The 27,820-nt window shown below is 46.1% G+C and overlaps 1 protein-coding gene across 1 annotated transcript in view; it reads right to left on the bottom strand.

Annotated features, from left to right (window-relative positions):
* The window catches only part of SKA3 (spindle and kinetochore associated complex subunit 3), a 186,890-nt gene extending 159,957 nt beyond the window's left edge, over positions 1-26,933 (bottom strand). The window contains exons 1-3 of the mRNA XM_063951626.1: positions 26,707-26,933; positions 25,903-26,017; positions 25,125-25,189 (exon numbers count right to left, since the gene is read on the bottom strand). Of these exons, the coding sequence (XP_063807696.1) occupies positions 25,125-25,189; positions 25,903-26,005 (168 nt within the window). The 5' untranslated portion in view covers positions 26,006-26,017; positions 26,707-26,933. The remainder of the gene's footprint in view (positions 1-25,124; positions 25,190-25,902; positions 26,018-26,706) is intronic.
* Positions 26,934-27,820: the final 887 nt, after the last annotated feature.

Below are 27,820 nucleotides of genomic sequence, written 5' to 3'. Positions count from 1 at the left end.
CTGGACTGTATCCAGAATCATACCCAGGAACAGTAGACGTGTCGTCGGAACCAGCTGTGACTTTGGGATATTCAGAATCCAGCCGTGCTGGTGCAGCACTTCCTGAGATAGTGCTACTCCCACCAACAACTGTTCCTTGGACCTCGCCTTTACTAGGAGATCGTCCAAGTACGGGATAATTAAAACTCCCTTTTTTCGAAGGAGTATCATCATTTCCGCCATAACCTTGGTAAATACCCTCGGTGCCGTGGACAGTCCAAACGGCAGCGTCTGGAATTGGTAATGGCAATCCTGTACCACAAATCTGAGGTACTCCTGGTGAGGATGGTAAATGGGGACATGCAAGTAAGCATCCTTGATGTCCAGGGATACCATGTAATCCCCCTCGTCCAGGCTTGCAATAACCGCCCTGAGCGATTCCATCTTGAACTTTAATTTTTTTATGTATGTGTTCAAGGATTTCAAATTTAAAAAGGGTCTCACCGAACCGTCCGGTTTCGGCACCACAAATAGTGTGGAATAGTAACCCCGGCCTTGTTGAAGTAGGGGTACCTTGATTATCACCTGCTGGGAATACAGCTTGTGAATTGCCGCTAGCACCGCCTCCCTGTCTGAGGGAGCAATCGGCAAGGCAGATTTTAGGAACCGGTGGGGTGGAGACGCCTCGAATTCCAGTTTGTACCCCTGAGATACTACTTGAAGGATCCAGGGATCCACCTGTGAGCGAGCCCACTGATCGCTGAAATTCTTGAGGCGGCCCCCCACCGTACCTGGCTCCGCCTGTGGAGCCCCACAGTCATGCGGCGGACTTGGAAGAAGAAGCGGGGAACCTGCTGTTTGTTGCAGCCTTTTTCCCCTACCTCTGCCTCTGGACAGAAAAGACCCGCCTTTTCCACGCTTGTTTTTCTGGGTCCGAAAGGACTGAACCTGATAAAACGGCACCTTCTTAGGCTGTGAGGGGACATGGGGTAAAAATGCTGACTTCCCAGACGTTGCTGTGGAAACTAGGTCCGAGAGACCATCCCCAAATAATTCCTCACCCTTATAAGGCAAAACTTCCATGTGCCTTTTAGAATCTGCATCTCCTGTCCACTGGCGAGTCCATAAGCCTCTCCTAGCAGAAATGGACAATGCACTTACTTTAGATGCCAGCCGGCAGATTTCCCTCTGTGCATCTCTCATATATAAGACTGAGTCTTTGATATGGTCTATGGTTAGCAGGATCGTGTCTCTGTCTAGTGTGTCAATATTTTCTGACAGTTTATCTGACCACGCAGCGGCAGCACTGCACATCCATGCTGACGCAATAGCTGGCCTAAGTATGATGCCTGAGTGTGTATATACAGACTTCAGGATCGCCTCCTGCTTTCTATCAGCAGGTTCCTTGAGGGCGGCCGTATCCGGAGACGGTAGTGCCACCTTTTTAGACAAACGTGTGAGCGCTTTATCCACCCTAGGAGGTGTTTCCCAACGTGACCTATCCTCTGGCGGGAAAGGGAACGCCATTAGTACCTTCTTAGGAATTACCAATTTTTTATCAGGGAAAGCCCACGCTTCTTCACACACTTCATTTAATTCATCTGATGGGGGAAAAAAACTACAGGTAGTTTTTTCTCCCCAAACATAATACCCTTTTTAGTGGTACCTGTATTTATATCAGAAATGTGTAACACCTCTTTCATTGCCTCAATCATGCAGTGAATGGCCTTAGTGGGCATCAGGTTAGACTCATCGTCGTCGACACTGGTGTCAGTATCAGTGTCGACATCTGCGTCTGCGGTCTGAGGTAGCGGGCGTTTCAGAGCCCCTGAAGAATTTTGAGACGCCTGGACAGGCACGAGCTGAGAAGTCGGCTGTCCCACATTTGGCATGTCGTCAAATTTCTTATGTAAGGAGTCTATACGTGCACTCATTTCTTTCCATAAGCTCATCCACTCAGGTGTCTGCCCCGCAGGGGGTGACATCCCTTCTAAAGGCATCTGCTCCGTCTCCACATCATTATCCTCATCAAACATGTCGACACAGCCGTACCGACACCGCACACACACAGGGAATGCTCTAACAGAGGACAGGACCCACAAAAGCCCTTTGGGGGGACAGAGTGAGAGTATGCCAGCACACACCAGAGCGCTATATAATGCAGGGACTAACTGAGTTATGTCCCCTATAGCTGCTTTTTCTATATAATGTATACTGCGCCTAAATTTAGTGCCCCCCTCTTTTTTACCCTTTTCTGTAGTGTAGACTGCAGGGGAGAGCCAGGGAGCTTCCTTCCAGCGGAGCTGTGAGGGAAAAATGGCGCCAGTGTGCTGAAGGAGATAGCTCCGCCCCTTTTCCGCGGACTATTCTCCCGCTTTTTCCTATATTCTGGCAGGGGTATTTTCCACATATATAGCCTCTGGGGCTATATATTGTAGTATTTTTGCCAGCCAAGGTGTTATTATTGCTTCTCAGGGCGCCCCCCCCCCCAGCGCCCTGCACCCTCAGTGACCGGAGTGTGAAGTGTGTGTGTGAGGAGCAATGGCGCACAGCTGCAGTGCTGTGCGCTACCTTGGTGAAGACTGATGTCTTCTGCCGCCGATTTTCCGGACCTCTTCTTGCTTCTGGCTCTGTAAGGTGGACGGCGGCGCGGCTCCGGGACCGAACACCAAGGCTGGGCCTGCGGTCGATCCCTCTGGAGCTAATGGTGTCCAGTAGCCTAAGAAGCCCAAGCTGGCTGCAAGCAGGCAGGTTCGCTTCTTCTCCCCTTAGTCCCTCGCTGCAGTGAGCCTGTTGCCAGCAGGTCTCACTGAAAATAAAAAACCTAATTTCTATACTTTCTTTCTAAAGGCTCAGGAGAGCCCCTAGTGTGCATCCAACCTCGGCCGGGCACAAAATCTAACTGAGGCTTGAAGGAGGGTCATAGTGGGAGGAGCCAGTGCACACCAGGTAGTCATAAATCTTTCTAGAGTGCCCAGCCTCCTTCGGAGCCCGCTATTCCCCATGGTCCTTACGGAGTTCCCAGCATCCACTAGGACGTCAGAGAAATGCTTTCTTACAGGAAACTCAGGAGAGCTCCTGAAATGCACCCAGTCTCCACTGGGCACAGTATCAAACTGAGGTCTGGAGGAGGGGCATAGAGGGAAGAGCCAGTGCACACCCAGAGTCAAAGTCTTTCTTAAAGTGCCCATGTCTCCTGCGGAGCCCGTCTATCCCCATGGTCCTTACGGAGTCCCAGCATCCTCTAGGACGTTAGAGAAATATAATAAATCATGTAATACACTCACTGCGCCTTACAAGTGCCCCCCCCCTCTTTTCAGCCCTGTGTCACCGTGTTCAGCAGGGGAGAGTCCGGGGAGCCAGCTTCTCTGCAGTGCTCTGTGGAGAAAATGGCGCTGGTTAGTGCTGAGGGACCAAGCTCCGCCCCCTCCAGCGGCAGGCTTCGGTCCCGCTCAATTTTATAAAACTGGCGGTGGATTTATACACTTACTGCCACCGTAGCCTATATCCATATTGCCAGACTTAAAGGTTTATATTGCTGCCCAGGGCGCCCCGCCCCCGCGCCCTGCACCCAACAGTGCCTGGTAGTGTGTGTAAGCAATGGCTTACCTCAGGGAAGATCTGAAGTCTTCTTTTCTTCTTATACTCACCCGGCTTCAATCTTCCGGCTCTGTGAGGAGGACGGTGGTGCGGCTCTGGGACGAACGGTGGGGGAAGACCTGCGTTCCGACTCCCTCTGGAGCTAATGGTGTCCAGTAGCCTAAGAAGCAGAGCCTATCACTTAAGTAGGTCTGCTTCTCTCTCCTCAGTCCCACGATGAAGGGAGCCTGTAGCCAGCAGTGCTCCCTGAAAATAAAAAACCTAACAAAATTCTTTTTCAGAGAAACTCAGGAGAGCTCCCCTGTAGTGCACCCAATGTCCTCTGGGCACAGAATCCAACTGAGGTCTGAAGGAGGGGCGTGGAGGGAGGAGCCAGTGCACACCCATTCTGAAGTTCTTTGTGGTGCCCATGTCTCCTGTGGAGCCCGTCTATACCCCATGGTCCTTACGGATTCCCAAGCATCCTCTAGGACATAAGAGAAATAGCTCTTAATTCAAGAATGCTTATTGAAGACAAGCTTCCCAGCTTGACCTTTTCCCCTGGAAATACCTCCCTTGGAAAGACTGCTCCCCAGCCTCGGAGACCTGCACGCATGGACATCAGGATCTAATCCTGGATCCCGAACCTTCGTCCCCCTAGGAGGTGAGAACTGTGCAGACAACACAGGAGTGATATCCTGGTCCTTCGGATTATATTCCGGTGCATGTGCAGGTGAAACCCGGACCACATGTCCAACTGGTCCCGTGAAAACCATACTGGCATTTGACCTGCTCACCGAAAAGGCCTCTTAGGCCGCACCCATCTTCTTCATCAACGGAACATATTGATGGGTTGTCACTGCACATCTGATCCGACTCTGGATCCTCAGATCTCTTTCCACAGGAAAAAACAAACTCTCAACCGTTCAGTATCTAATCTGATACCCACTTCCAACATCTGCGTCGTTGGGAACAGCAGCCATTCTCTGTGTTGAAGAACTGTCAGAGAGAAACAACGATTTGTACCACTTGTTTCTTGACCTCGCCGTAGTCAATAGATCGTTTCAGTACAGAATAATAATGGCTCTTACTATTGAAGGAAAACCACCATACTGCCATCACTCCGGTGAAATGGCAAAGACAATCCTGGATAGCAAACCCAGGTAAGCTTAATGCGGATGAAACCGCATTTAAACCCACTTTCTTCTTTTACGTGTTGGAGATCCCTGGCATGAGAGATTCCATCCTGTAGTTCAACTTCTTAAGTAGAAATCTTTTTTTTTTTTTTTTGACAGGGACAGCAGGACAATGTCCTGATCTTGACGCAACTCTGGTATGGCGTCGCATACTACCTCCCCTTCCAGAGGAGAATCGGTAAGATCTATTTGAAAAATCAGTGAGGGGAATCATCTGTAAATTCCAGTATGTCCCCCTTTGGATTCTATTATTAACTCACTGGTCCAAGCCCATTCCAGGACTGACTGAAGAGTATTAGACGAGTTCCCACCGGTGTGGGCTCCAGCAAGATCAGACACAGCTACATGCGGTGGATGTGGTAGAAACAGAAGACGATATCCGCTTCTGCGAACCTGAAAAGGCTGCAGACCTCTTACCTTTTCACCTTCCACTATCTGCAAAGAAAGGGGAAAAAAAAAGAATGGTATCCAACCGGTTAAAATGACTGCATCCCACAAAAGAATGCGTCATCAACCGTTGTGAGGGAACCTTTCTCGCGAAGCTTTCTCGAACCTTTCTCGCAAAGACTTACCAGTGGTATCTGCCGAGAGTAACGTAACCAAGGCATCCCCAAACAGCGGTTACCCCTTCACAGGGAAAATACTCCAGTATCTCTCAGAGTCAGCCTCAGCATTTGGAGAAAGCGAGAGAAAAAAAAGACAAAAAAATTATTTGACTAGTGCGGCTCCACACACAATACTCAGCCTCAGCATTCCCTTGGCCATACCGCCTGTAGCTGCACCGCAGCCTGCTGCAATGTTATAGAGAAGACCCAACATAAGAAACATCCCCTCTCTCTGTAGGGTAATTCTATCGGATGCCAAGGTAACCGACCATTTCTGAATACAAACACTCCCCCATGCGCATGCAATGCAAATATCAAAGCATATAATTAAAAAATCACTTAGCTTCCTGTATACGATCCTTTGTGACAGGGCCCCGTGCAGCCCAGGGGTTGACTTTCACTGTATTCTATCCGCGGCGGGAAAAGAATAAACACTGACTCCCTGTGAGGATCTGAGACCAACTCGTCACGGCTGACCTAGAGCTTTATCAACAGAGCGACCAGCACATGAGAAGGAATACTTTTACTTCAGCATTCATTAGAACTTGTAATATGAATATACATATTTTAATAATATATATCTATCTATCTATCTCTATCTATCTAAAATAATACATATAAAGTAGTTTTTTCCGGGACCGCAGGGTCCCTAGTGACATTAATGTGTTCCGAATGTGTATGACCATGTATTGAATGCCCAAGTTGTGGATCGAACCAGGAAACCTTATGGTCTACATAAAACATAGTACTGATCTCCCCGGCCCTCCATGCTGCGCTCTGCCACATGCCACCAGGGGACATATTATACAGCATTACCATATGTAGTCACAGAACTAATGTGCATATGCATTAGTATGTGGACTGTCTCCAAATATAAACAGTCATATAAGAAACTGTACAATAGCTGGTAGAGCACTTCTGTGCAGCAGGGCACCATAGAGAATGAAGAAAGGGGAGAGAAGAAACGAAAACGGAGGAAACACACTTTAGTAGCTAGGTTGATATAACACCTAGACTCTAAGCACATGCATAATATATGTAAAAAGAATGTCACTCCTGAGTCCTGTGTGGTGATCGAATATATCAAGGAACAGAATATTGTGGACCGCAACTTGCTTAGTACAGTTTCTTACATGACTGTTTATATTTGGAGACAGTCCACATATTAATGCTTTTGCACATTAGTTCTGTGACTACATATGGTAATGCTGTATAATATGTCCCCTGGTGGCATGTGGCAGAGCGCAGCATGGAGGGCCGGGGAGATCAGTCAGCGGCTCCACAAAGGCGGCCAGGCACCAGACGCGTTGCCGTGACTACGCGACGCGTCGCCAAGGTTACGCGACAGGAAGCCGGCTGACATCACCGGTAGTGACGCGGATGCAGCTGCGGCGGGCGGAAGCGGACGCCGGTCCCGGCTCTCCAGGGGCGTGACGGCTGCTCACCTATTTAGGTAAGATTTCTATGTGTGTCAGTCTTGTTAGCTATTCTTACCAAGTTTTTCATGCCTGCCTTGAAAACGGTGCTTGTAGCACCGAAACGTCGGCCTTGTCTAGGCATTCTGTAACCTCTGATATGCTTCAGTAAAAAGCTCCATTTGAAATTGAGTGCCGCAGTCTCCATGTCTACTATCCATTATTTCTACTGAGGGCACCAAGAAGCAAGTTTTTCCAGCACGGAGTGACGGTTCACACTTGTTCTGTATCTTTGGGAGCCATTGCCCCCACTCGGAACCGAGCACCCATTGCTCAGCATCCAGTTCTGTGGTTCACACAGGCCTGGTTCTTATATATCCAGCAGCCATCTTTCCATCTGCCCACACACACAGGATGGACACGACCAGCACCTCTGCAGCACAGCCACACATCATGGCCAGCGCCTCCTTCCCTGCGGGATGCAAGGGTATGCCGGTCACTAAGGGATACACACACCGCTTTACTGATGAGGAGGCGGAGGACATTTTATTCAAAGATGACTGACCTCATAAGGACTTGACACAATCAGCAGAGGATATCTGTGAGCAACTTATTAAATTAAAAAAACGCAAGACAGATTACCTGATGCATGGAATATCACTTACTAAATACTACAGACAGCAAATGATTCCACGCGGGTTCAGAGTCCGGAACGCACCCACCATAGGTCGCTATAATCCTGACTTCTGTCAGAAATGGATTGGGATCGTTAATCGATGCAGTTTTGATCTAATGCTCTTGGTAATACAAGAATCGGGCCACGAATTAAAGTCAGCACGTGACAAAATCTCCAGATTGGAAATTTTCAAATAGTACGATCTTGAAGAACGCCTCTAATGTCGATCTATATTCAACGATTAAAACCAAAATTGATCTGTATCAACAAGAATTAGTGAAATTCAAAACAAAAAAATTGGAAATGGTGCAGAATGATTATGATTCTAATCGAGTCTACCATTGGCTGATGGGAGGAGACGGGCGCCCAGCAAGAGCAGCCGGGCAAGGGTCGAAGCAAGGCTGGAGCAGAAGAAGAGAACTTAGGGGACGCGAGGCCCCTACATCCAACAGCGAATTTGCCACTCGCGAGTCTGATGACCCTTTGGAAGGACCGTCGGCCCCTTTAGCTATAAGCATCAAAAATCAGCCGGAATCAAATTCAAGCACCAAGCCACCCGTCGCGGGGGCCAAAACGAGAGGCAAAGGCGAAAGCAGCTCTCAAAAGACCAAGAAAAAATAATATGCAATCTGTCTTCACGAGAGCTCACTGACCTTGAGGAAAAAAAAGTCCTCAATAAAGGACTTTCCTTCGTCCCTACCAATAAACACAACGATCTCAATTGGAACATCGAATTACATCAGTTCTCAAGGAAATTGAGACTACAGGAATTTTTCCAGAACTCTGAACCCGTAAAACTAAATTCACCCCAACAGGTTTTTCTGTCTAAACGCAGCACCTCTACTTTTGATCCGGTTTCTTCCAACAGTTCCATTAAAACATTCACGCGTTTGATGGATGACTGTCCAGAAATTTGTGAAGGCATAACCTAAATTACATCACAATTTGAGTCGTCTAGAACATCAAGCTTTGCGTGATCTGTCGGAATATCGGGACATCATTGTGCGCCCCGCCGACAAGGGGGGAGCCATCGTCATTCAGAATCTAGATGATTACATGGCTGAGATCGAAAGACAACTCGCTGATGGGGAGGTGCATCAACTATTGCCAGGAGACCCTACCACTCAGTATTAAACGGAATTATACGACATCTTAAAGACAGCACACCAGCAGGGGACTTTGGAAGCCAGACTCTTTAAAGCCCTACAACAACCTTTTCCAACTAGTCCAATTCTATACACCGTTCCAAAAATTCATAAGAATCCAATTCATCCACCTGGCCGCCCGATCATATCGGCACGTAATTCTTTATATCATCCAATTTCCATGTATTTAGACTGTATTTTACAACCTCATGTCATCAGCCAACCAACTCGTATCAAGGATACAAATGATTTTTTACAACACCTTTCAGCACTCAGTACCATTCCTGACTCCAGCATACTATGCACACTGGACATTAACAGTTTATACACATCTATTCCACACATCCAGGGACTTGCGGCAACCAAGTCATTCTACCAATCTCAACAGATCGATGACTTAGACGTTGATCTGTTCATGCAGTTGTTGGAATTAACATTAACTCGAAATTTCATCTATAACGGACGCTTCCACAGACAACTGTCCGGTTGTGCTATGGGCAGTCACGTGGCACCCAGCTATGCAAACATATTTATGTTTCAAGAAGAAACCCAGATGTTCTTCAATAAGGATGAATATAAGCAACATATCTTGACCTATATGCGTTACATCGACGACCTGTTCATCATTTGGACAGGGAGTGAGGAATTGCTGGGTTGCATGATCGACGATATCAACCACCGTGACTCCACCATCAGGGTCACCCACCAACACAGCCGCTCTACCATTCACTACCTGGATGTACTGGTAACACTGAGATCAGGTCAACTACATACTGAAGTATACTCCAAGCCAACAGACAGGAATACCCTATTGCTGTCATCAAGTCACCATCCCAAACCCCTCAAACGAGGGTTGCCCAAGTCCCAGATGATGAGGGTGGCAAGAATTGCGGACGAACCAGCTACCGCTGCAAAAGGAATTGATGCCACAATTGACAGGTTTCTAGCCAGAGGCTACAGTTTGAATCTTTTGAAGCAACAAAGGGATGAAGTGCTAGCCATGAGCCGCAGCGAACTGCTACGTTCCAAAGCTCGTACTAATGAAGCAGTTATTCCATGGAAAATGGCCTTCACTACCTCTAGTCAAGTCGTACAAAGATCAAGTCGGGCGCTGTGGCCCATAGTAGCGACGGATAAAGAAACAACATGCTTCAGACAAAAACGGCCCATGCCTTGCTTCACAAGGGGCAAAAACATCAGGGATATGGTGGTCCACACGGACATCACGGGCTTCAAACTATCCCAAGCACAACCCCATTTTATGACTAAACCAGCAGGCTGTTATAAATGCCCCAGGTGCACCACTTGCACCCATATGATCACCGGTAATTCCTTCAAACACCCACACAAGGACCGAAGTTTCAAGATTCAACATACATTGTCTTGTTTATCCACACACGTGGTGTATATTATCATCTGTCCCTGTCACATGTATTATGTGGGGAAGACCATCCGCACCGTTCGGGAACGTATGGCGCTACACCGTTCGTCCATCAACAAGGCACTTAAATCTAAAGTGGCCGATCAACCGGTGGCCCGCCATTTTCTTGCAGAGGGTCACTCGTTGGCCCAGTTAAAACATATCTTGATTGATCATATTCCAGCATCAATACGAGGAGGCGATCGTGACGGCCAACTACTCAGATGTGAAAGTAGGTGGATCCATGTTTTGAACACGGTATCCCCCTACAGAATGAATGAACGTCTCAATTGGAACGTCTTCTGAGGACATTAACCCCGCACTAAGTTGCGGTCCACAATATTCTGTTCCTTGATATATTCGATCACCACACAGGACTCAGGAGTGACATTCTTTTTACATATATTATGCATGTGCTTAGAGTCTAGGTGTTATATCAACCTAGCTACTAAAGTGTGTTTCCTCCGTTTTCTTTTCTTCTCTCCCCTTTCTTCATTCTCTATGGTGCCCTGCTGCACAGAAGTGCTCTACCAGCTATTGTACAGTTTCTTACATAACTGTTTATATTTGGAGACAGTCCACATATTAATGCATATGCACATTAGTTCTGTGACTACATATGGTAATGCTGCATAATATGTCCCCTGGTGGCATGTGGCAGAGCGCAGCATGGAGGGCCGGGGAGATCAGTCAGCGGCTCCACAAAGGCTGCCAGGCACCAGACGCGTTGCCGTGACTACGGGATGCGTCGCCAAGGTTACGCGACAGGAAGCTGGCTGACGTCACCGGTAGTGACGCGGATGCAGCTGCGGCGGGCGGAAGCGGACGCCGGTCCCGGCTCTCCAGCGGCGTGACGGCTGCTCACCTATTTAGGTAAGATTTCTATGTGTGTCAGTCTTGTTAGCTATTCTTACCAAGTTTTTCATGCCTGCCTTGAAAACGGTGCTTGTAGCACCGAAACGTCGGCCTTGTCTAGGCATTCTGTAACCTCTGATATGCTTCAGTAAAAAGCTCTATTTGAAATTGAGTGCCGCAGTCTCCATGTCTACTATCCATTATTTCTACTGAGGGCACCAAGAAGCAAGTTTTTCCAGCACGGAGTGACGGTTCATAACATGTATGTATGTATGTATGTATGTATGTATGTATGTATGTATGTATGTATGTATGTATGTATGTATGTATGTATGTATGTATGCACACACAAACACACACACTTCCCGGTCAGGCGGCACTCTGATATCAATCTCGTCTCAAGGCAGAAGGAAGCACGGTGGATTCATGAGCTAGGTACACTGTCACCTAGAGGTTTAAATGAAACTCCTGGATTACACTGTTTTTTGTAGAATATAAAATGTGTGCTGCATTTTTGTGGAGTTTGTACGTACTCCCATAAATTAGAGTGTGATTCTCTGTTTAACAATGTGCTGCTTACAAGATATATTTCGCTGCTTGTTAAATATTGTCAGCCAAACTGTATGTAAGGGAGTGTTTTGCCGAGTGTCTTTGACACTGGTTCCTATATGTCCCCTTTTTAAATGTTATGTATTCTTCGTTTCTTTGTTTATAGTGATCGTTAAGGTGTCGCTAGGACCGGAGCGGACGTCATCAACGAGCGTCCGCCCTCTGGGATCACATGTTGGGTCACATGGAGGCCTTATTGTGGTTGTGGGGAATACGGACGTCCTCAGCGGGCGCCCGCCCTCCGGAGCCGCGCGCCGAGCGTCACTCGTGGTGGGGATGCTATTTAAGGTATGTTTTTTGTATGTTTGTCTTACCTGATGGAGTGTGAATAAAGTTCTTCGAAACGTTGTAATCTTCTGCCTTGAGACGAGATTGATATCAGAGTGCCGCCTGACCGGGAAGTATATTGTGGGCCCATGTGGGCTTCTAGGAGGGCACCTGAGCAGATGTAATTTTAATGGGAGTGCTGCCCTAATTGTGGAGATATAGATAGATAGATAGATAGATAGACACACACAGTTCCAGACCCGGCACTCCTAAGATAATTCAAATTAAACGCCCGGTGCCTTCATAAGCAAAAGCAATTGCATGTATAGTTACGAATAAAGCGGCACTCTCAGGTCTTTATTCAAGAAAGACAGGACATCACCCCGTCAAGCAACGTTTCGGTTTTATTTCAAAAAACCGTCTTCAGGCTTACATAACAGTACACAAACAAAATTCTTACCTATATAGCAGCATATCACCATGTGCAGATCGTGCCAGGTGTGCACAGCGTCCATTTCCGCCAAAGCGTCAATTTCCGCTGACATCACCTGGAACGCAAAGTAACCACTGTGTATTAACCCTTCACCAACAAATCATATTCAAGTGACAGAGACATGGACACATATATTTCAAAAGTCAATAAACACAATAGTGCAAATTAACTAATTCATTATTACATAATGATGACTATATGCAGTCAGACATGTAAGGATACAAATACTTATGCAACGGTGATTGTTTTTGTAGTTGAAAACTAAAAACATAACTCATTACAACCAGCCTTTAAAACAAAAAACTGGAGAAAGACAATGTTTCATTTAATCCATGTGGGGCTATGGTATTTAGAAAATAAATTCACCTGGTTTCACACCGCAACAACGCTTTATTGCGATCACCCCCCCTGCGTCCTTCGGGGATGTGATCGATCATTTTATACCTTAAGCTAGATAAATTGTGACCCTTAGCTTTGAAGTGCTTGGCAACAGGTTGTTCCGAAACCCTGCCTTCTAGGGCTAATTTGATGGCACTCCTGTGTTGTGCCATCCTCTCTTTGAAGGTACAAGAGGTTTTACCTACATAAAGGAGTCCACATGGACACTTTATGTAGTATACTACAAAACGAGTGGTACAAGTTAGACAGTGTGTTATTTTGATTGCTTTACCCGAATGCGGGTGATAACATGTATCACCAGTTTCCAAGTAAATACATGTTGTGCAGCCTAGGCATCTATAATTGCCAGGCTTTTTACTCAAAAAATTACTGGATTGTGGAGATGAGAAATCTGAAATATCCGAGTGCACCAGCATGTCACGCAGATTTCTACCTCTCCGATAACAAGGTAACAGCTTGGTACTGGATAGAGATTTTAAATCGGGGTCAGCTTGCAATATCGGCCAAATCCTTTTTGCCTTAGAAGTCAGCTTTTTACTTGCAGTAGTAAATTTGCTTACATATACCAATGCTTCTTGGTCACCCTTACTCTTGCTAGTTGACTTACACTTAGGGGTAGCTAATACCTTCATTTTAGCTTGTTGTAACAATTTATTCGGATAGCCCCGTTGTAAGAATCTCTGGATCATCAAATCCATTTGATTCAATTTATCTTGTTCATTGCTGCAGATGCGATGCACTCTGAGCAATTGGGAATAAGGAAGTCCCCTTTTTAGGGGTTCTGGGTGAAAACTGGAAGCCAACATTCCCCAGTTGGTACATTATTTAAAAGATACTTTTTCATTTCTGGAGAAATTGAATAGTGCTAATGTACCAACTGGGGAATGTTGGTTATGTACAGCTGACATCGTCAGTCTGTACACCAACATACCACATGATAGGGGTGTTCCCGCGGTCAGAAAATTGATCGAGGATAATCCGCAATTATATCATGGACCAGACGTTAATGTTTTCATTGATCTTCTTAACTTGGTTCTCACACGCAATTATTTCTTATTTAATAAGAGTTATTACCTGCAAGTACTTGGCTGCGCGATGGGGTCCCCTGTGGGCCCCCGCGTATGCGAACGCATTCATGTTTGATCTTGAGAAACAACTCTTTTTTGCTAAAGAGGAATATAAGAGGTACATTCCGTTTTTTCTTAGGTACATAGACGACGTGTTTTTATTATGGACTGGTACCCGGGAGTCCTTTGTTCTAATGATGACAGAGATTAATATGAGAGACCCCAATATTAAATTCACATTCAACATTCAGAAAGACAATATCCATTTCCTTGACGTCAGTATTAATAGATCTGCTACTGGCTTTAACACCTCTATATTTAGAAAACCAACAGATTGTAACAATTATTTATTAGCTTCCAGTTTTCACCCAGAACCCCTAAAAAGGGGACTTCCTTATTCCCAATTGCTCAGAGTGCATCGCATCTGCAGCAATGAACAAGATAAATTGAATCAAATGGATTTGATGATCCAGAGATTCTTACAACGGGGCTATCCGAATAAATTGTTACAACAAGCTAAAATGAAGGTATTAGCTACCCCTAAGTGTAAGTCAACTAGCAAGAGTAAGGGTGACCAAGAAGCATTGGTATATGTAAGCAAATTTACTACTGCAAGTAAAAAGCTGACTTCTAAGGCAAAAAGGATTAGGCCGATATTGCAAGCTGACCCCGATTTAAAATCTCTATCCAGTACCAAGCTGTTACCTTGTTATCGGAGAGGTAGAAATCTGCGTGACATGCTGGTGCACTCGGATATTTCAGATTTCTCATCTCCACAATCCAGTAATTTTTTTGAGTAAAAAGCCTGGCAATTATAAATGCCTAGGCTGCACAACATGTATTTACTTGGAAACTGGTGATACATGTTATCACCCGCATTCGGGTAAAGCAATCAAAATAACACACTGTCTAACTTGTACCACTCGTTTTGTAGTATACTACAAAACGAGTGGTACATGTGGACTCCTTTATGTAGGTAAAACCTCTTGTACCTTCAAAGAGAGGATGGCACAACACAGGAGTGCCATCAAATTAGCCCTAGAAGGCAGGGTTTCGGAACAACCTGTTGCCAAGCACTTCAAAGCTAAGGGTCACAATTTATCTAGCTTAAGGTATAAAATGATCGATCACATCCCCGAAGGACGCAGGGGGGGTGATCGCAATAAAGCGTTGTTGCGGTGTGAAACCAGGTGGATTTATTTTCTAAATACCATAGCCCCACATGGATTAAATGAAACATTGTCTTTCTCCAGTTTTTTGTTTTAAAGGCTGGTTGTAATGAGTTATGTTTTAGTTTTCAACTACAAAAACAATCACCGTTGCATAAGTATTTGTATCCTTACATGTCTGACTGCATATAGTCATCATTATGTAATAATGAATTAGTTAATTTGCACTATTGTGTTTATTGACTTTTGAAATATATGTGTCCATGTCTCTGTCACTTGAATATGATTTGTTGGTGAAGGGTTAATACACAGTGGTTACTTTGCGTTCCAGGTGATGTCAGCGGAAATTGACGCTTTGGCGGAAATGGACGCTGTGCACACCTGGCACGATCTGCACATGGTGATATGCTGCTATATAGGTAAGAATTTTGTTTGTGTACTGTTATGTAAGCCTGAAGACGGTTTTTTGAAATAAAACCGAAACGTTGCTTGACGGGGTGATGTCCTGTCTTTCTTGAATGAAGACCTGAGAGTGCCGCTTTATTCGTAACGATAGATAGATAGATAGATAGATAGATACACACACACACACACACACACACACACACACACACACTGCTCAAAAAAAATAGAGGGAACACTAAAATAACACATCCTAGATCTGAATGAATGAAATATTCTCATTAAATACTTTGTTCTTTACATAGTTGAATGTGCTGACAACAAAATCACACAAAAATGATCAATGGAAATCAAATTTATTAACCCATGGAGGTCTGGATTTGGAGTCACCCTCAAAATTAAAGTGGAAAAACACACTACAGGCTGATCCAACTTTGATGTAATGTCCTTAAAACAAGTCAAAATGAGGCTCAGTAGTGTGTGTGGCCTCCACGTGCCTGTATGACCTCCCTACAACCCACACAAATGGCTCAGGTAGTGCAGCTCATCCAGGATGGCACATCAATGCGAGCTGTGGCAAGAAGGTTTGCTGTGTCTGTCAGCCAGTGGTGCAAGTATGTGGGTACGCTTGGGTACGGAGTACCCTTAAGAATTTGGCAGCGGGTACTCAGTACCACCTGTCACACACTTTGCCAATGCCACAATTATAATGTGCCACAAAGCAACAAGACCATGGTGCTTGGCAGCATGACGGCTCCTCCCACTTTGTCAGGGTTTCTGGGAGTGCGACAGTGGCTGTATTTTCCTGTTATAATGGAGGCATTACTATATATTGTTATTAAATTGGGGGTTTACTATATATTTCTATTATACTGGATGTATCACTATATATTTCTATTATACTGGATGCATTACTATATATTGTTATTAAATTGGGGGTTTACTATATATTTCTATTATACTGGAGGTATCACTATATATTTCTATTATACTGGATGCATTACTATATATTGTTATTAAATTGGGGGCATTACTATATATTTCTATTATACTGGAGGTATCACTATATATTTCTATTATACTGGAGGCATTACTATATATTTTTAGCCTTGCCTCCAGAATCCCCCCAAAAAGGGTCTGTGTCATGTGTCCCATCACGACACATGACATACCCAGTTTTTGTCACTCAGTACCCATAAGAAAATATTTCTACTTGCACCACTGCTGTCAGCATAGTGTCCAGAGCATGGAGGCGCTACCAGGAGACAGGCCAGTACATCAGGAGACGTGGAGGAGGCCGTAGGAGGGCAACAACCCAGCAGCAGGACCGCTACCTCCACCTCCACCTTTGTGCAAGGAGGAACAGGAGGAGCACTGCCAGAGCCCTGCAAAATGACCTCCAGCAAGCCACAAATGTGCATGTGTCTATTCAAACGATCAGAAACAGACTCCATGAGGGTGGTATGAGGGCCCGACGTCCAAAGGTGGGGGTTGTGCTTACAGCCCAACCCCATGCAGGATGTTTGGCATTTGCCAGAGAATACCAAGATTGGCAAATTCGCCACTGGCGCCCTGTGCTCTTCACAGATGAAAGCAGGTTCTCACTGAGCACATGTGACAGACGTGACAGAGTCTGAAGACGCCAAGGAGAACGTTCTACTGCCTGCAACATCTTCCAGCATGACTGGTTTGGCAGTGGGTCAGTAATGGTGTGGGGTGGCATTTCTTTGGGGGGCCGCACAGCCCTTCATGTGCTCGCCAGAGGTAGCCTGACTGCCATTAGGTACCGAGATGAGATCCTCAGACCCCTTGTGAGACCATATGCTGGTGCGGTTGGCCCTGGGTTCCTCCTAATGCAAGACAATGCTAGACCTCATGTGGCTATAGTGTGTCAGCAGTTCCTGCAAGATGAAGGAATTGATGCTATGGACTGGCCCGCCCGTTCCCCAGACCTGAATCCAATTGAGCACATCATGTCTTGCTCCATCCATTGCACCACAGACTGTCCAGGAGTTGGCGGATGCTTTAGTCCAGGTCTGGGAGGAGATCCCCCAGGAGACCATCTGCCACCTCATCAGGAGCATGCCCAGGTGTTGTAGGGAGGTCATACAGGCACGTGGAGGCCACACACACACTACTGAGCCTCATTTTGACTTGTTTTAAGGACATTACATCAAAGTTGGATCAGCCTGTAGTGTGTTTTTCCACTTTAATTTTGAGGGTGACTCCAAATCCAGACCTCCATGGGTTAATAAATTTGATTTCCATTGATCATTTTTGTGTGATTTTGTTGTCAGCACATTCAACTATGTAAAGAACAAAGTATTTAATGAGAATATTTCATTTATTCAGATCTAGGATGTGTTATTTCAGTGTTCCCTTTATTTTTTTGAGCAGTGTGTGTAATAATAAGAATTTACTTACCGATAATTCTATTTCTCGGAGTCCGTAGTGGATGCTGGGGTTCCTGAAAGGACCATGGGGGGATAGCGGCTCCGCAGGAGACAGGGCACAAAAAGTAAAGCTTTAGGATCAGGTGGTGTGCACTGGCTCCTCCCCCTATGACCCTCCTCCAAGCCTCAGTTAGGTACTGTGCCCGGACGAGCGTACACAATAAGGAAGGATTTATGAATCCCGGGTAAGACTCATACCAGCCACACCAATCACACTGTACAACCTGTGATCTGAACCCAGTTAACAGTATGATAACAGCGGAGCCTCTGAAAAGATGGCTCACAACAATAATAACCCGATTTTTGTAACTATGTACAAGTAATGCAGATAATCCGCACTTGGGATGGGCGCCCAGCATCCACTACGGACTCCGAGAAATAGAATTATCGGTAAGTAAATTCTTGTTTTCTCTATCGTCCTAGTGGATGCTGGGGTTCCTGAAAGGACCATGGGGATTATACCAAAGCTCCCAAACGGGCGGGAGAGTGCGGATGACTCTGCAGCACCGAATGAGAGAACTCCAGGTCCTCCTTAGCCAGGGTATCAAATTTGTAGGATTTTACAAACGTGTTTGCCCCTGACTAAATAGCCGCTCGGCAAAGTTGTAAAGCCGAGACCCCTCGGGCAGCCGCCCAAGATGAGCCCACCTTCCTTGTGGAATGGGCATTTACATATTTTGGCTGTGGCAGGCCTGCCACAGAATGTGCAAGCTGAATTGTATTACACATCCAACTAGCAAAAGTCTGCTTAAAAGCAAGAGCACCCAGTTTGTTGGGTGCATACAGGATAACAGCAAGTCAGTTTTCCTGACTCCAGCCGTCCTGGAACCTATATTTTCAGGGCCCTGACCACATCTAGCAACTTGGAGTCCTCCAAGTCCCTAGTAGGCGCAAGACACCACAATAAGCTGGTTCAGGTGAAACACTGACACCACCTTAGGGAGAGAACTGGGGACGAGTCCGCAGCTCTGCCCTGTCCGAATGGACAAACAGATATGGGCTTTTTTTGAGAAAAAAAAACACCAATTTGACACTCGCCTGGTCCAGGCCAGGTCCAAGAGCATGTACACTTTTCATGTGAGATGCTTCAAATCCACAGATTTGACTGGTTTTAAACCAATGTGTTTTGAGGAATCCCAGAACTACGTTGAGATCCCACAGTGCCACTGGAGGCACAAAAGGGGGTTGTATATGCAATACTCCCTTGACAAACTTCTGGACTTCAGGAACTGAAGCCAATTCTTTCTGGAAGAAAAATCGACAGGGCCGAAATTTGAACCTTAATGGACCCCAATTTGAGGCCCATAGACACTCCTGTTTGCAAGAAATGCAGGAATCGACAGAGTTGAAATTTCTTCGTGGGGCCTTCCTGGCCTCACACCACGCAACATATTTTCGCCACATGTGGTGATAATGTTGTGCGGTCACCTCCTTTCTGGCTTTGACCAGGGTAGGAATGACCTCTTCCTGAATGCCTTTTCCCTTAGGATCCGGCGTTCCACCGCCATGCCGTCAAACGCAGCTGCGGTAAGTCTTGGAACAGACATGGTACTTGCTGAAACAAGTCCCTTCTTAGCGGCAGAGGCCATAAGTCCTCTGTGAGCATCTCTTGAAGTTCCGGGTACCAAGTCCTTCTTGGCCAATCCGGAGCCATGAGTATAGTTCTTACTCCTCTACGTCTTATAATTCTCAGTACCTTAGGTATGAAAAGCAGAGGATGGAACACATACACCGACTGGTACACCCACGGTGTTACCAGAACGTCCACAGCTATTGCCTGAGGGTCTCTTAACCTGGCGCAATACCTGTCCCGTTTTTTGTTCAGACGGGACGCCATCATGTCCACCTTTGGTAATTCCCAACGGTTTACAATTATGTGGAAAACTTCCCCATGAAGTTCCCACTCTGCCGGGTGGAGGTCGTGCCTACTGAGGAAGTCTGCTTCCCAGTTTCCATTCCCGGAATGAAACACTGCTGACAGTGCTATCACATGATTTTCCGCCCAGCGAAAAGTCCTTGCAGTTTTTGCCACTGCCCTCCTGCTTCTTGTGCCGCCCTGTCTATTTACGTGGGCGACTGCCGTGATGTTTTATCCCACTGGATCAATACCGGCTGACCTTGAAGCAGAGGTCTTGCTAAGCTTAGAGCATTATAAATTTACCCTTAGCTATATTTATGTGGAGAAAAATCTCCAGACTTGATCACACTCCCTGGAAATTTTTTCCTTGGGTGACTGCTCCCCAGCCTCTCGGCTGGCCTCCGTGGTCACCAACATCCAAAACTGAATGCCGAATCTGCGGCCCTCTAGAAGATGAGCACTCTGTAACCACCACAGGAGAGACACCCTTGTCCTTGGATATAGGGTTATCCGCTGATGCATCTGAAGATGCGATCCGGACCATTTGTCCAGCAGATCCCACTGAAAAGTTCTTGCATGAAATCTGCCGACTGGAATTGCTTCGAAGGAAGTCACCATTTTTTTACCATGGCCCTTGTGCAATGATGCACTGATTTTAGGAGGTTCCTGACTAGCTCGGATAACTCCCTGGCTTTCTCTTCCGGGAGAAACACCTTTTTCTGGACTGTGTCCAGAATCATCCCTAAGCACAGGAGACTTGTTGTCGGGATCAGCTGCGATTTTGGAATCTTTAGAATCCACCCCTGCTGTTGTAACAGTATCCGAGATAGTGCTACTCCGACCTCCAACTGTTCCCTGGACTTTGCCCTTACCAGGAGATCGTCCAAGTAAGGGATAATTAAGACGCCTTTTCTTCGAAGAAGAACCATCATTTCGGCCATTACCTTGGTCAAGACCCGGGGTGCCGTAGACAATCCAAACGGCAGCGTCTGAAACTGATAGTGACAGTTCTGTACCACGAACCTGAGGTACCCTTAGTGATAAGGGCAAATTTGGGACATGGAGGTAAGCATCCCTGATGTCTCGGGACACCAGATAGTCCCTTTCTTCCCGGTTCGTTATCACTGCTCTGAGTGACTCCATCTTGATTTGAACCTTTGTAAGTGTTCAAATTTTTTTAGATTTAGAATAGGTCTCACCTAGCCTTCTGGCTTCAGTACCACAATATAGTGTGGAATAATACCCCTTTTCTTGTTGTAGGAGGGGTAATTTAATTATCACCTGCTGGGAATACAGCTCGTGAATTTTTTCCCATACTGCCTCCTTGTCGGAGGGAGACCTTGGTAAAGCAGCCTTCAGGAGCCTGCGCAGGGGAAACGTCTCGACATCCCAAACTGTACCCCTGGGATACTACTTGTAGGATCCAGGGGTCCTGTACGGTCTCAGCGTCATGCTGAGAGCTTGTCAGAAGCGGTGGAACGCTTCTGTTCCTGGGAATGGGCTGCCTGCTGCAGTCTTCTTCCCTTTCCTCTATCCCTGGGCAGATATGACTCTTATAGGGACGAAAGGACTGAAGCTGAAAAGACGGTGTCTTTTTCTGCAGAGATGTGACTTAGGGTAAAAACGGTGGATTTTCCAGCAGTTGCCGTGGCCACCAGGTCCGATGGACCGACCCCAAATAACTCCTCTTCCTTTATACGGCAATACACCTTTGTGCCGTTTGGAATCTGCATCACCTGACCACTGTCGTGTCCATAAACATCTTCTGGCAGATATGGACATCGCACTTACTCTTGATGCCAGAGTGCAAATATCCCTCTGTGCATCTCGCATATATAGAAATACATCCTTTAAATGCTCTATAGTCAATAAAATACTGTCCCTGTCAAGGGTATCAATATTTTTAGTCAGGGAATCCGACCAAGCCACCCCAGCTCTGCACATCCAGGCTGAGGCGATCGCTGGTCGCAGTATAACACCAGTATGTGTGTATATACTTTTTATGATATTTTTCCAGCCTCCTGTCAGCTGGCTCCTTGAGGACGGCCCTATCTATAGACGGTACCGCCACTTGTTCTGATAAGCGTGTGAGCGCCTTATCCACCCTAAGGGGTGTTTCCCAACGCGCCCTAACTTCTGGCGGGAAAGGGTATACCGCCCATATTTTCTATCGGGGGGAACCCACGCATCATCACACACTTCATTTAATTTATCTGATTCAGGAAAAACTATGGTAGTTTTTTCACATCCCACATAATACCCTCTTTTGTGGTACTTGTAGTATCAGAAATATGTAACACCTCCTTCATTGCCCTTAACGTGTGGCCCTAATAAGGAATACGTTTGTTTATTCACCGTCGACACTGGATTCAGTGTCCCTGTCTGTGTCTGTGTCGACCGACTAAAGTAAACGGGCGTTTTAAAACCCCTGACGGTGTTTTTGAGACGTCTGGACCAGTACTAATTGTTTGTCGGCCGTCTCATGTCGTCAACCGACCTTGGCGCGTGTTGACATTATCACGTAATTCCCTAAATAAGCCATCCATTCCGGTGTCGACTCCCTAGAGAGTGACATCACCATTACAGGCAATTGCTCCGCCTCCTCACCAACATCGTCCTCATACATGTCGACACACACGTACCGACACACACACAGGGAATGCTCTGATAGAGGACAGGACCTACTAGCCCTTTGGAGAGACAGAGGGAGAGTTTGCCAGCACACACCAAAAACGCTATAATTATATAGGGACAACCTTATATAAGTGTTTTCCCTTATAGCATCTTTTTTATATATTTCTAACGCCAAATTAGTGCCCCCCCTCTCTGTTTTAACCCTGTTTCTGTAGTGCAGTGCAGTGGAGAGCCTGGGAGCCTTCCCTCCAGCCTTTCTGTGAGGGAAAATGGCGCTGTGTGCTGAGGAGATAGGCCCCGCCCCTTTTTCGGCGGCCTCGTCTCCCGCTCTTAACGGATTCTGGCAGGGGTTAAATATCTCCATATAGCCCCCGGAGGCTATATGTGAGGTATTTTTAGCCAAAAAAGGTTTTCATTTGCCTCCCAGGGCGCCCCCCTCCCAGCGCCCTGTACCCTCAGTGACTGCCGTGTGAAGTGTGCTGAGAGGAAAATGGCGCACAGCTGCAGTGCTGTGCGCTACCTTAAGAAGACTGAGGAGTCTTCTGCCGCCGATTCTGGACCTCTTCTCGTTTCAGCATCTGCAAGGGGGCCGGCGGCGAGGCTCCGGTGACCATCCAGGCTGTACCTGTGATCGTCCCTCTGGAGCTAATGTCCAGTAGCCAAGAAGCCAATCCATCCTGCACGCAGGTGAGTTCACTTCTTCTCCCCTAAGTCCCTCGTTGCAGTGATCCTGTTGCCAGCAGGACTCACTGTAAAATAAAAAACCTAAGCTAAACTTTTCTAAGCAGCTCTTTAGGAGAGCCACCTAGATTGCACCCTTCTCGGCCGGGCACAAAAATCTAACTGAGGCTTGGAGGAGGGTCATAGGGGGAGGAGCCAGTGCACACCACCTGATCCTAAAGCTTTACTTTTTGTGCCCTGTCTCCTGCGGAGCCGCTATCCCCCCATGGTCCTTTCAGGAACCTCAGCATCCACTAGGACGATAGAGAAATAAATTATATATATATATATATATATATATATATATATATATATATATATATATATATATATATATATATATTAGTTACATCATGTTAATTTACACTCAGTAATAACAGTTGGTGCAGACAGGGTCACCCACATACTGCTGTGTCTCCCATACAGTGTTTACTTTTTGAAAAAGCATACAACTACTGACCTGCTGACACTTCATCTAGTGAATCAAGTACCATCAGGAGTCGGCGATGCCGACAGAGGGATTCCCATAGCTGTTTACGACAGAGCAATCACATATGTCGACACGTGTACTAAAAAGCTATAGTGGGTGTATCTGACAGGGAAAACACAGACACTTATGTACAACTCATTGATTACACGAACATTATAGAATATAGTGCTACATTTTTTATATTGCACTAAATCACTGTGTCCCCCTTCGGTTTACACTGCTAGCTGTCTAACAGTGCTTTGGCTGGGACAGCGTCTCTGTGAGGAGAAAATGGCGCTGTATCAAGTTGTGAGGGCTAAGCCACGCCCCCTTCTCGGCGCGCTTCAGCCCAGCTATTATTAACCGTTTTATACTGGCGGGGGTCCGTATACAGTGCCTATGCACTGTATACAACTCTTGCCAGGCTCATTGGAGAGGTATATTGCTGCCCAGGGCGCCCCCCCCGCGCCCTTGTAGCGCCGTTGGTGTGTGGGAGCAATGGCGCGCAGCGCGGTATCTCTGAGACTCTGAAGTCTTCTGCCGTCACTCAAGTCTTCTGTTCTTCTAATACTCACCCGGCTTCTTTCTTCTGGCTTCTGTGAGGGGGTTCACGGCGCGGCTCCGGGAACAAGCAGCTAGGCGCACCAAGTGATAGAACCCTCTGGAGCTAATGGTGCCCAGTAGCCTAAGTAGCAGAGCCCTTAACTCAGAAGAAGTAGGTCTGACTTCTCTCCCCTCACTCCCACGAAGCAGAGAGCCTGTAGCCAGCAGGTCTTTCTGAAAATAAAAAACCTAACAAAGTCTTTTCCAGGGAAACTCCGTAGAGCTCACCTAGTGTGTGACCAGTCTCTCCTGGGCACAGAATCTAACTGGAGTCTGGAGGAGGGGCATAAGAGGGAGGAGCCAGTTCACACCCATTCAAAGTCTTATAGTGTGCCCATGTCTCCAGCGGATCCCGTCTATACCCCATGGTCCTTACGGAGTCCCCAGCATCCTCTAGAACGTCTGAGAAGAATAAATAAAATAAAAGAACTCCTATGGAGCTCCCCTAGCTGTGACCGGCTCCTCCGGGCACATTTTCTAAACCGAGTCTGGTAGGAGGGGCATAGAGGGAGGAGCCAGCCCACACTCTCAAACTCTTAAAGTGCCAGTGGCTCCTAGTGGACCAGTCTATACCCCAAGGTACTAATGTGGACCCCAGCATCGTCTAGGACGTAAGAGAAATATTATTAATAACAATAATAACAACAACCACCTATACGCCTCAGATATTGAACTGCCACATAGCATTGTTGCCGCTTACATAATCTTCTATAGAAGCAAGCTCCAACAACAGAGTCGGGTCCTTTTGGGGGCCCTCTAATGTATACAATGAATGTCCTACTTTCCAGTGCAAGCAGTCTACTGTAGAGGTGTTCAAAGCAGTGCTATCTACACCAGAGCTTCAGTTGTAGCTCCCAAGCCTGCAGTTTTTTATTCTTCCACTGCAATGAATTCATTCCGTGTTATCGCGGTGGTGCACATTTTCTAATATATTATAAAACAAAGGAAAACAATTCTGAACACACCGTAAAATATTGCCTCCAATGCAAACAGTGGAGTACAAAAGACAACCGCAAAAGTAAACGGAAAAAATAAAATAAAGTTGTAAAATAGCTCTGGCTTAATGTCTCTGCTGTGCATCTATTGCAAGTTATCAGCCACATCATCTCACCTTCAATTCCATCATCTCTGAACGCAGATCATGCAGCATTCTCATTGGAGATTCATCTTCATATTCTGCAAAAGGAACGTGAGAACTGTGGTAAACACCACCAACACGTCTAGTTCTTGAGTCAATGTCTTACTCATTGTGTGACAAGATTTTACATAGCCAGTGGGTAAAGAAGGCTATTCAAAGGCCTGCCATGTAATGAGGAATACCCCTGTGTGTACAGTCATAGAGTAAGGCATTTATTCCTTGTGATACAAATTCATCAAAACAACTGTAGACATGGCCTTGTCACAAAGGGGCAGAAATCGTCCAGCCATTCAGTAAACCTCTCTTATATGTCTTGAATGCAGTAAACAGTGGGAATGCGTTCGGCATCCCGGTGGTCATGTGACAGACGGTGGAATCCCAACACCACTCAGGAGATTGGCGCCAGAACAGAAGCAGCCTGGAGGTACGTATCGGGGTTTGGGTTGTGGCTCAGAGTTAAGGTGGTGTTAGGATTCGGCACAAGGGTGGTAGTTAGCCGTAGCCGCCACCCTCCAAGGGTGAGGGGGTGAAGGGTAATATACTTCCCCCTCCCCCCCCCAATGTTGGTATGCCGTTGTCAGTCATGTGACCGCCGGCATCCCCACCACCGGTATTTCACACCGAACCCGTTACAGAGCTTATTACAGCCGTGTACCCTTTATAAATGGCTATCACCTCTATGTACAATACATGCCTGCTAAATACTACCAACTGCACCCCAACCTCACCACAGCACTCTCTTCAATCTTACCATTCTCTTCTTGGGAGAAGACTTGTTCAATATGCGCAGTCTCCTTCTCCAAAGTGATTGCCAAAGACCTCAAGTTACTAAAGAAGTTCCCGATCACAGCCATGGCTGCAATAAGCTGCAGATGAGAAACACAAGTTATTTTAAAGTATCAATGAGATACTTTTAGGGGAAGAAGTTGTCCAAACCTTCTAGAGGATCGGGGAGAAGTTGTCCTTAGCAACCAATAATTGTATAGAATATACTAAATACTGTCAGTGATAGCTATAAGCTGATTGGCTATTACAGGCAACTTCTCCCCACCCTTGTTATAAGGTTTGTTACATCTCCCCCTCAATCACAACTAAGGGACAAGCAACTAGGAAATAAACTATGACATACCCTCCAACATGACCCGCCCCACTAGGTACAAAATGCTCTGTTTCTGGACTTCCCTCTTAATTTATTATTGCAATCACCTGTGAAGAAAATTCTTTCTTATCATTTAACTAGTTCAAAACAGGTGATGGAAATCATAAATTAAGAGGGAAGTCCAGAAACAGAGCATTTTGTACCTAGTGGGGCGGGTCATGTTGGAGGGTCTGCTATGAAGGTAAAAATGTGTAATTACCAGTATAGATGCTGTCTGTCCCTATAATGCCTATCACTGCTTTTGTTAGGTACACACAAAATAACTAAGGGAGGGGTAGTTTCACGATCTAGGAAGCAGTGCAGAGCTGGATGATGGTCGGATCATTGTCAGATTACTGCGCTTGATGCCTATTAAATGTAGGGATCATCTTTCACAGCTAAAAAGAAAGCACAGACCTGTGGGTAAGGCACTCCCAAGACAGCACAGTAACCGAGCCGCACTGGCCCCCGCAGTGCTGGCTGTGGGGAGTCCTCCTGTAGCCCCGCAGAATGGACCGGAGGTCCCGGGACTCTCTCTCCGCTCTGCCCACAGTGCCCGGCTCCAGAATCCGGCCGTCACTACCGCCAACTGTTTGAATGCTTTATGGGTTGTTTTTTTTCTCTTCATATTATACACCAAAAACTTTATCGACTACATTGGACGCAGACAGAGCTTCCATGTTCAAACACTAATTCGCCATCACAAGGCTGCCATCTAGTGGTTGGTTCCAGTAATACTTTATTTCACTGCGTGTGTTGTGTGCTTCGGATACTGTAGTTCATTGGGGGTAATTCCAAATTGATCGCAGCAGGGATTTTTTTTTTAGCAATTGGGCAAAACCATATGCACTGCAGGGGTAGCACATATAATATGTGCAGAAAGAGTTAGATTTGGGTGGGTTATTTTGTTTCTGTGCAGGGTAAATACTGGCTGCTTTATTTTTACACTGCAATTTAGATTGCAGATTGAACACACCACACCCAAATCTAACTCTTTCTGTACATGTTATATCTGCCTCCCCTGCAGTGCACATGGTTTTGCCCAACTGCTAAAAAAATTCCTGCTGCAATCAACTTGGAATTACCCCCATTGTACACACCTGCCAGACCAGATAATAATAATAATAATAATAATAATAATAATAATAATAATATTATTTAGGTTAAAGTTCAGGACATGGGACCTCCTTGTGTTAGCATAACTAAATTGCTTCAGAACATCATTAACCTTGATCAGAACATTAAAATGTGTACTCTCCCACTGTGTTGGGATTGGGAGGCCGGCATTCGGCATGCTGGCAGTCAGAATACCGATCCCGATGTTTTGAATCCCGACGGGGGAAGGTAAGTATACAATGGCCCCAAGGCCAGATTAACAGCTCCAGGCCTCCACATAAAAATAGGGCCATCATGCTAGCAGCAGGATGGTGACCAGGCACACAGCTGCCCAAACAATCATAAATCATAAGTATTAAAATATTTTTTTTATTTTTTTCTCACAAAATAATGCATATTTTCTCATACGTCCTAG

The sequence above is a fragment of the Pseudophryne corroboree genome, chromosome 2 (genome assembly GCF_028390025.1).
Source record: "Pseudophryne corroboree isolate aPseCor3 chromosome 2, aPseCor3.hap2, whole genome shotgun sequence".
Classification (NCBI taxonomy): domain Eukaryota; kingdom Metazoa; phylum Chordata; class Amphibia; order Anura; family Myobatrachidae; genus Pseudophryne; species Pseudophryne corroboree.
The sequence above is the reverse complement of the archived record's forward strand: the minus strand, read 5'-3'. Positions and strand labels throughout refer to the sequence as shown.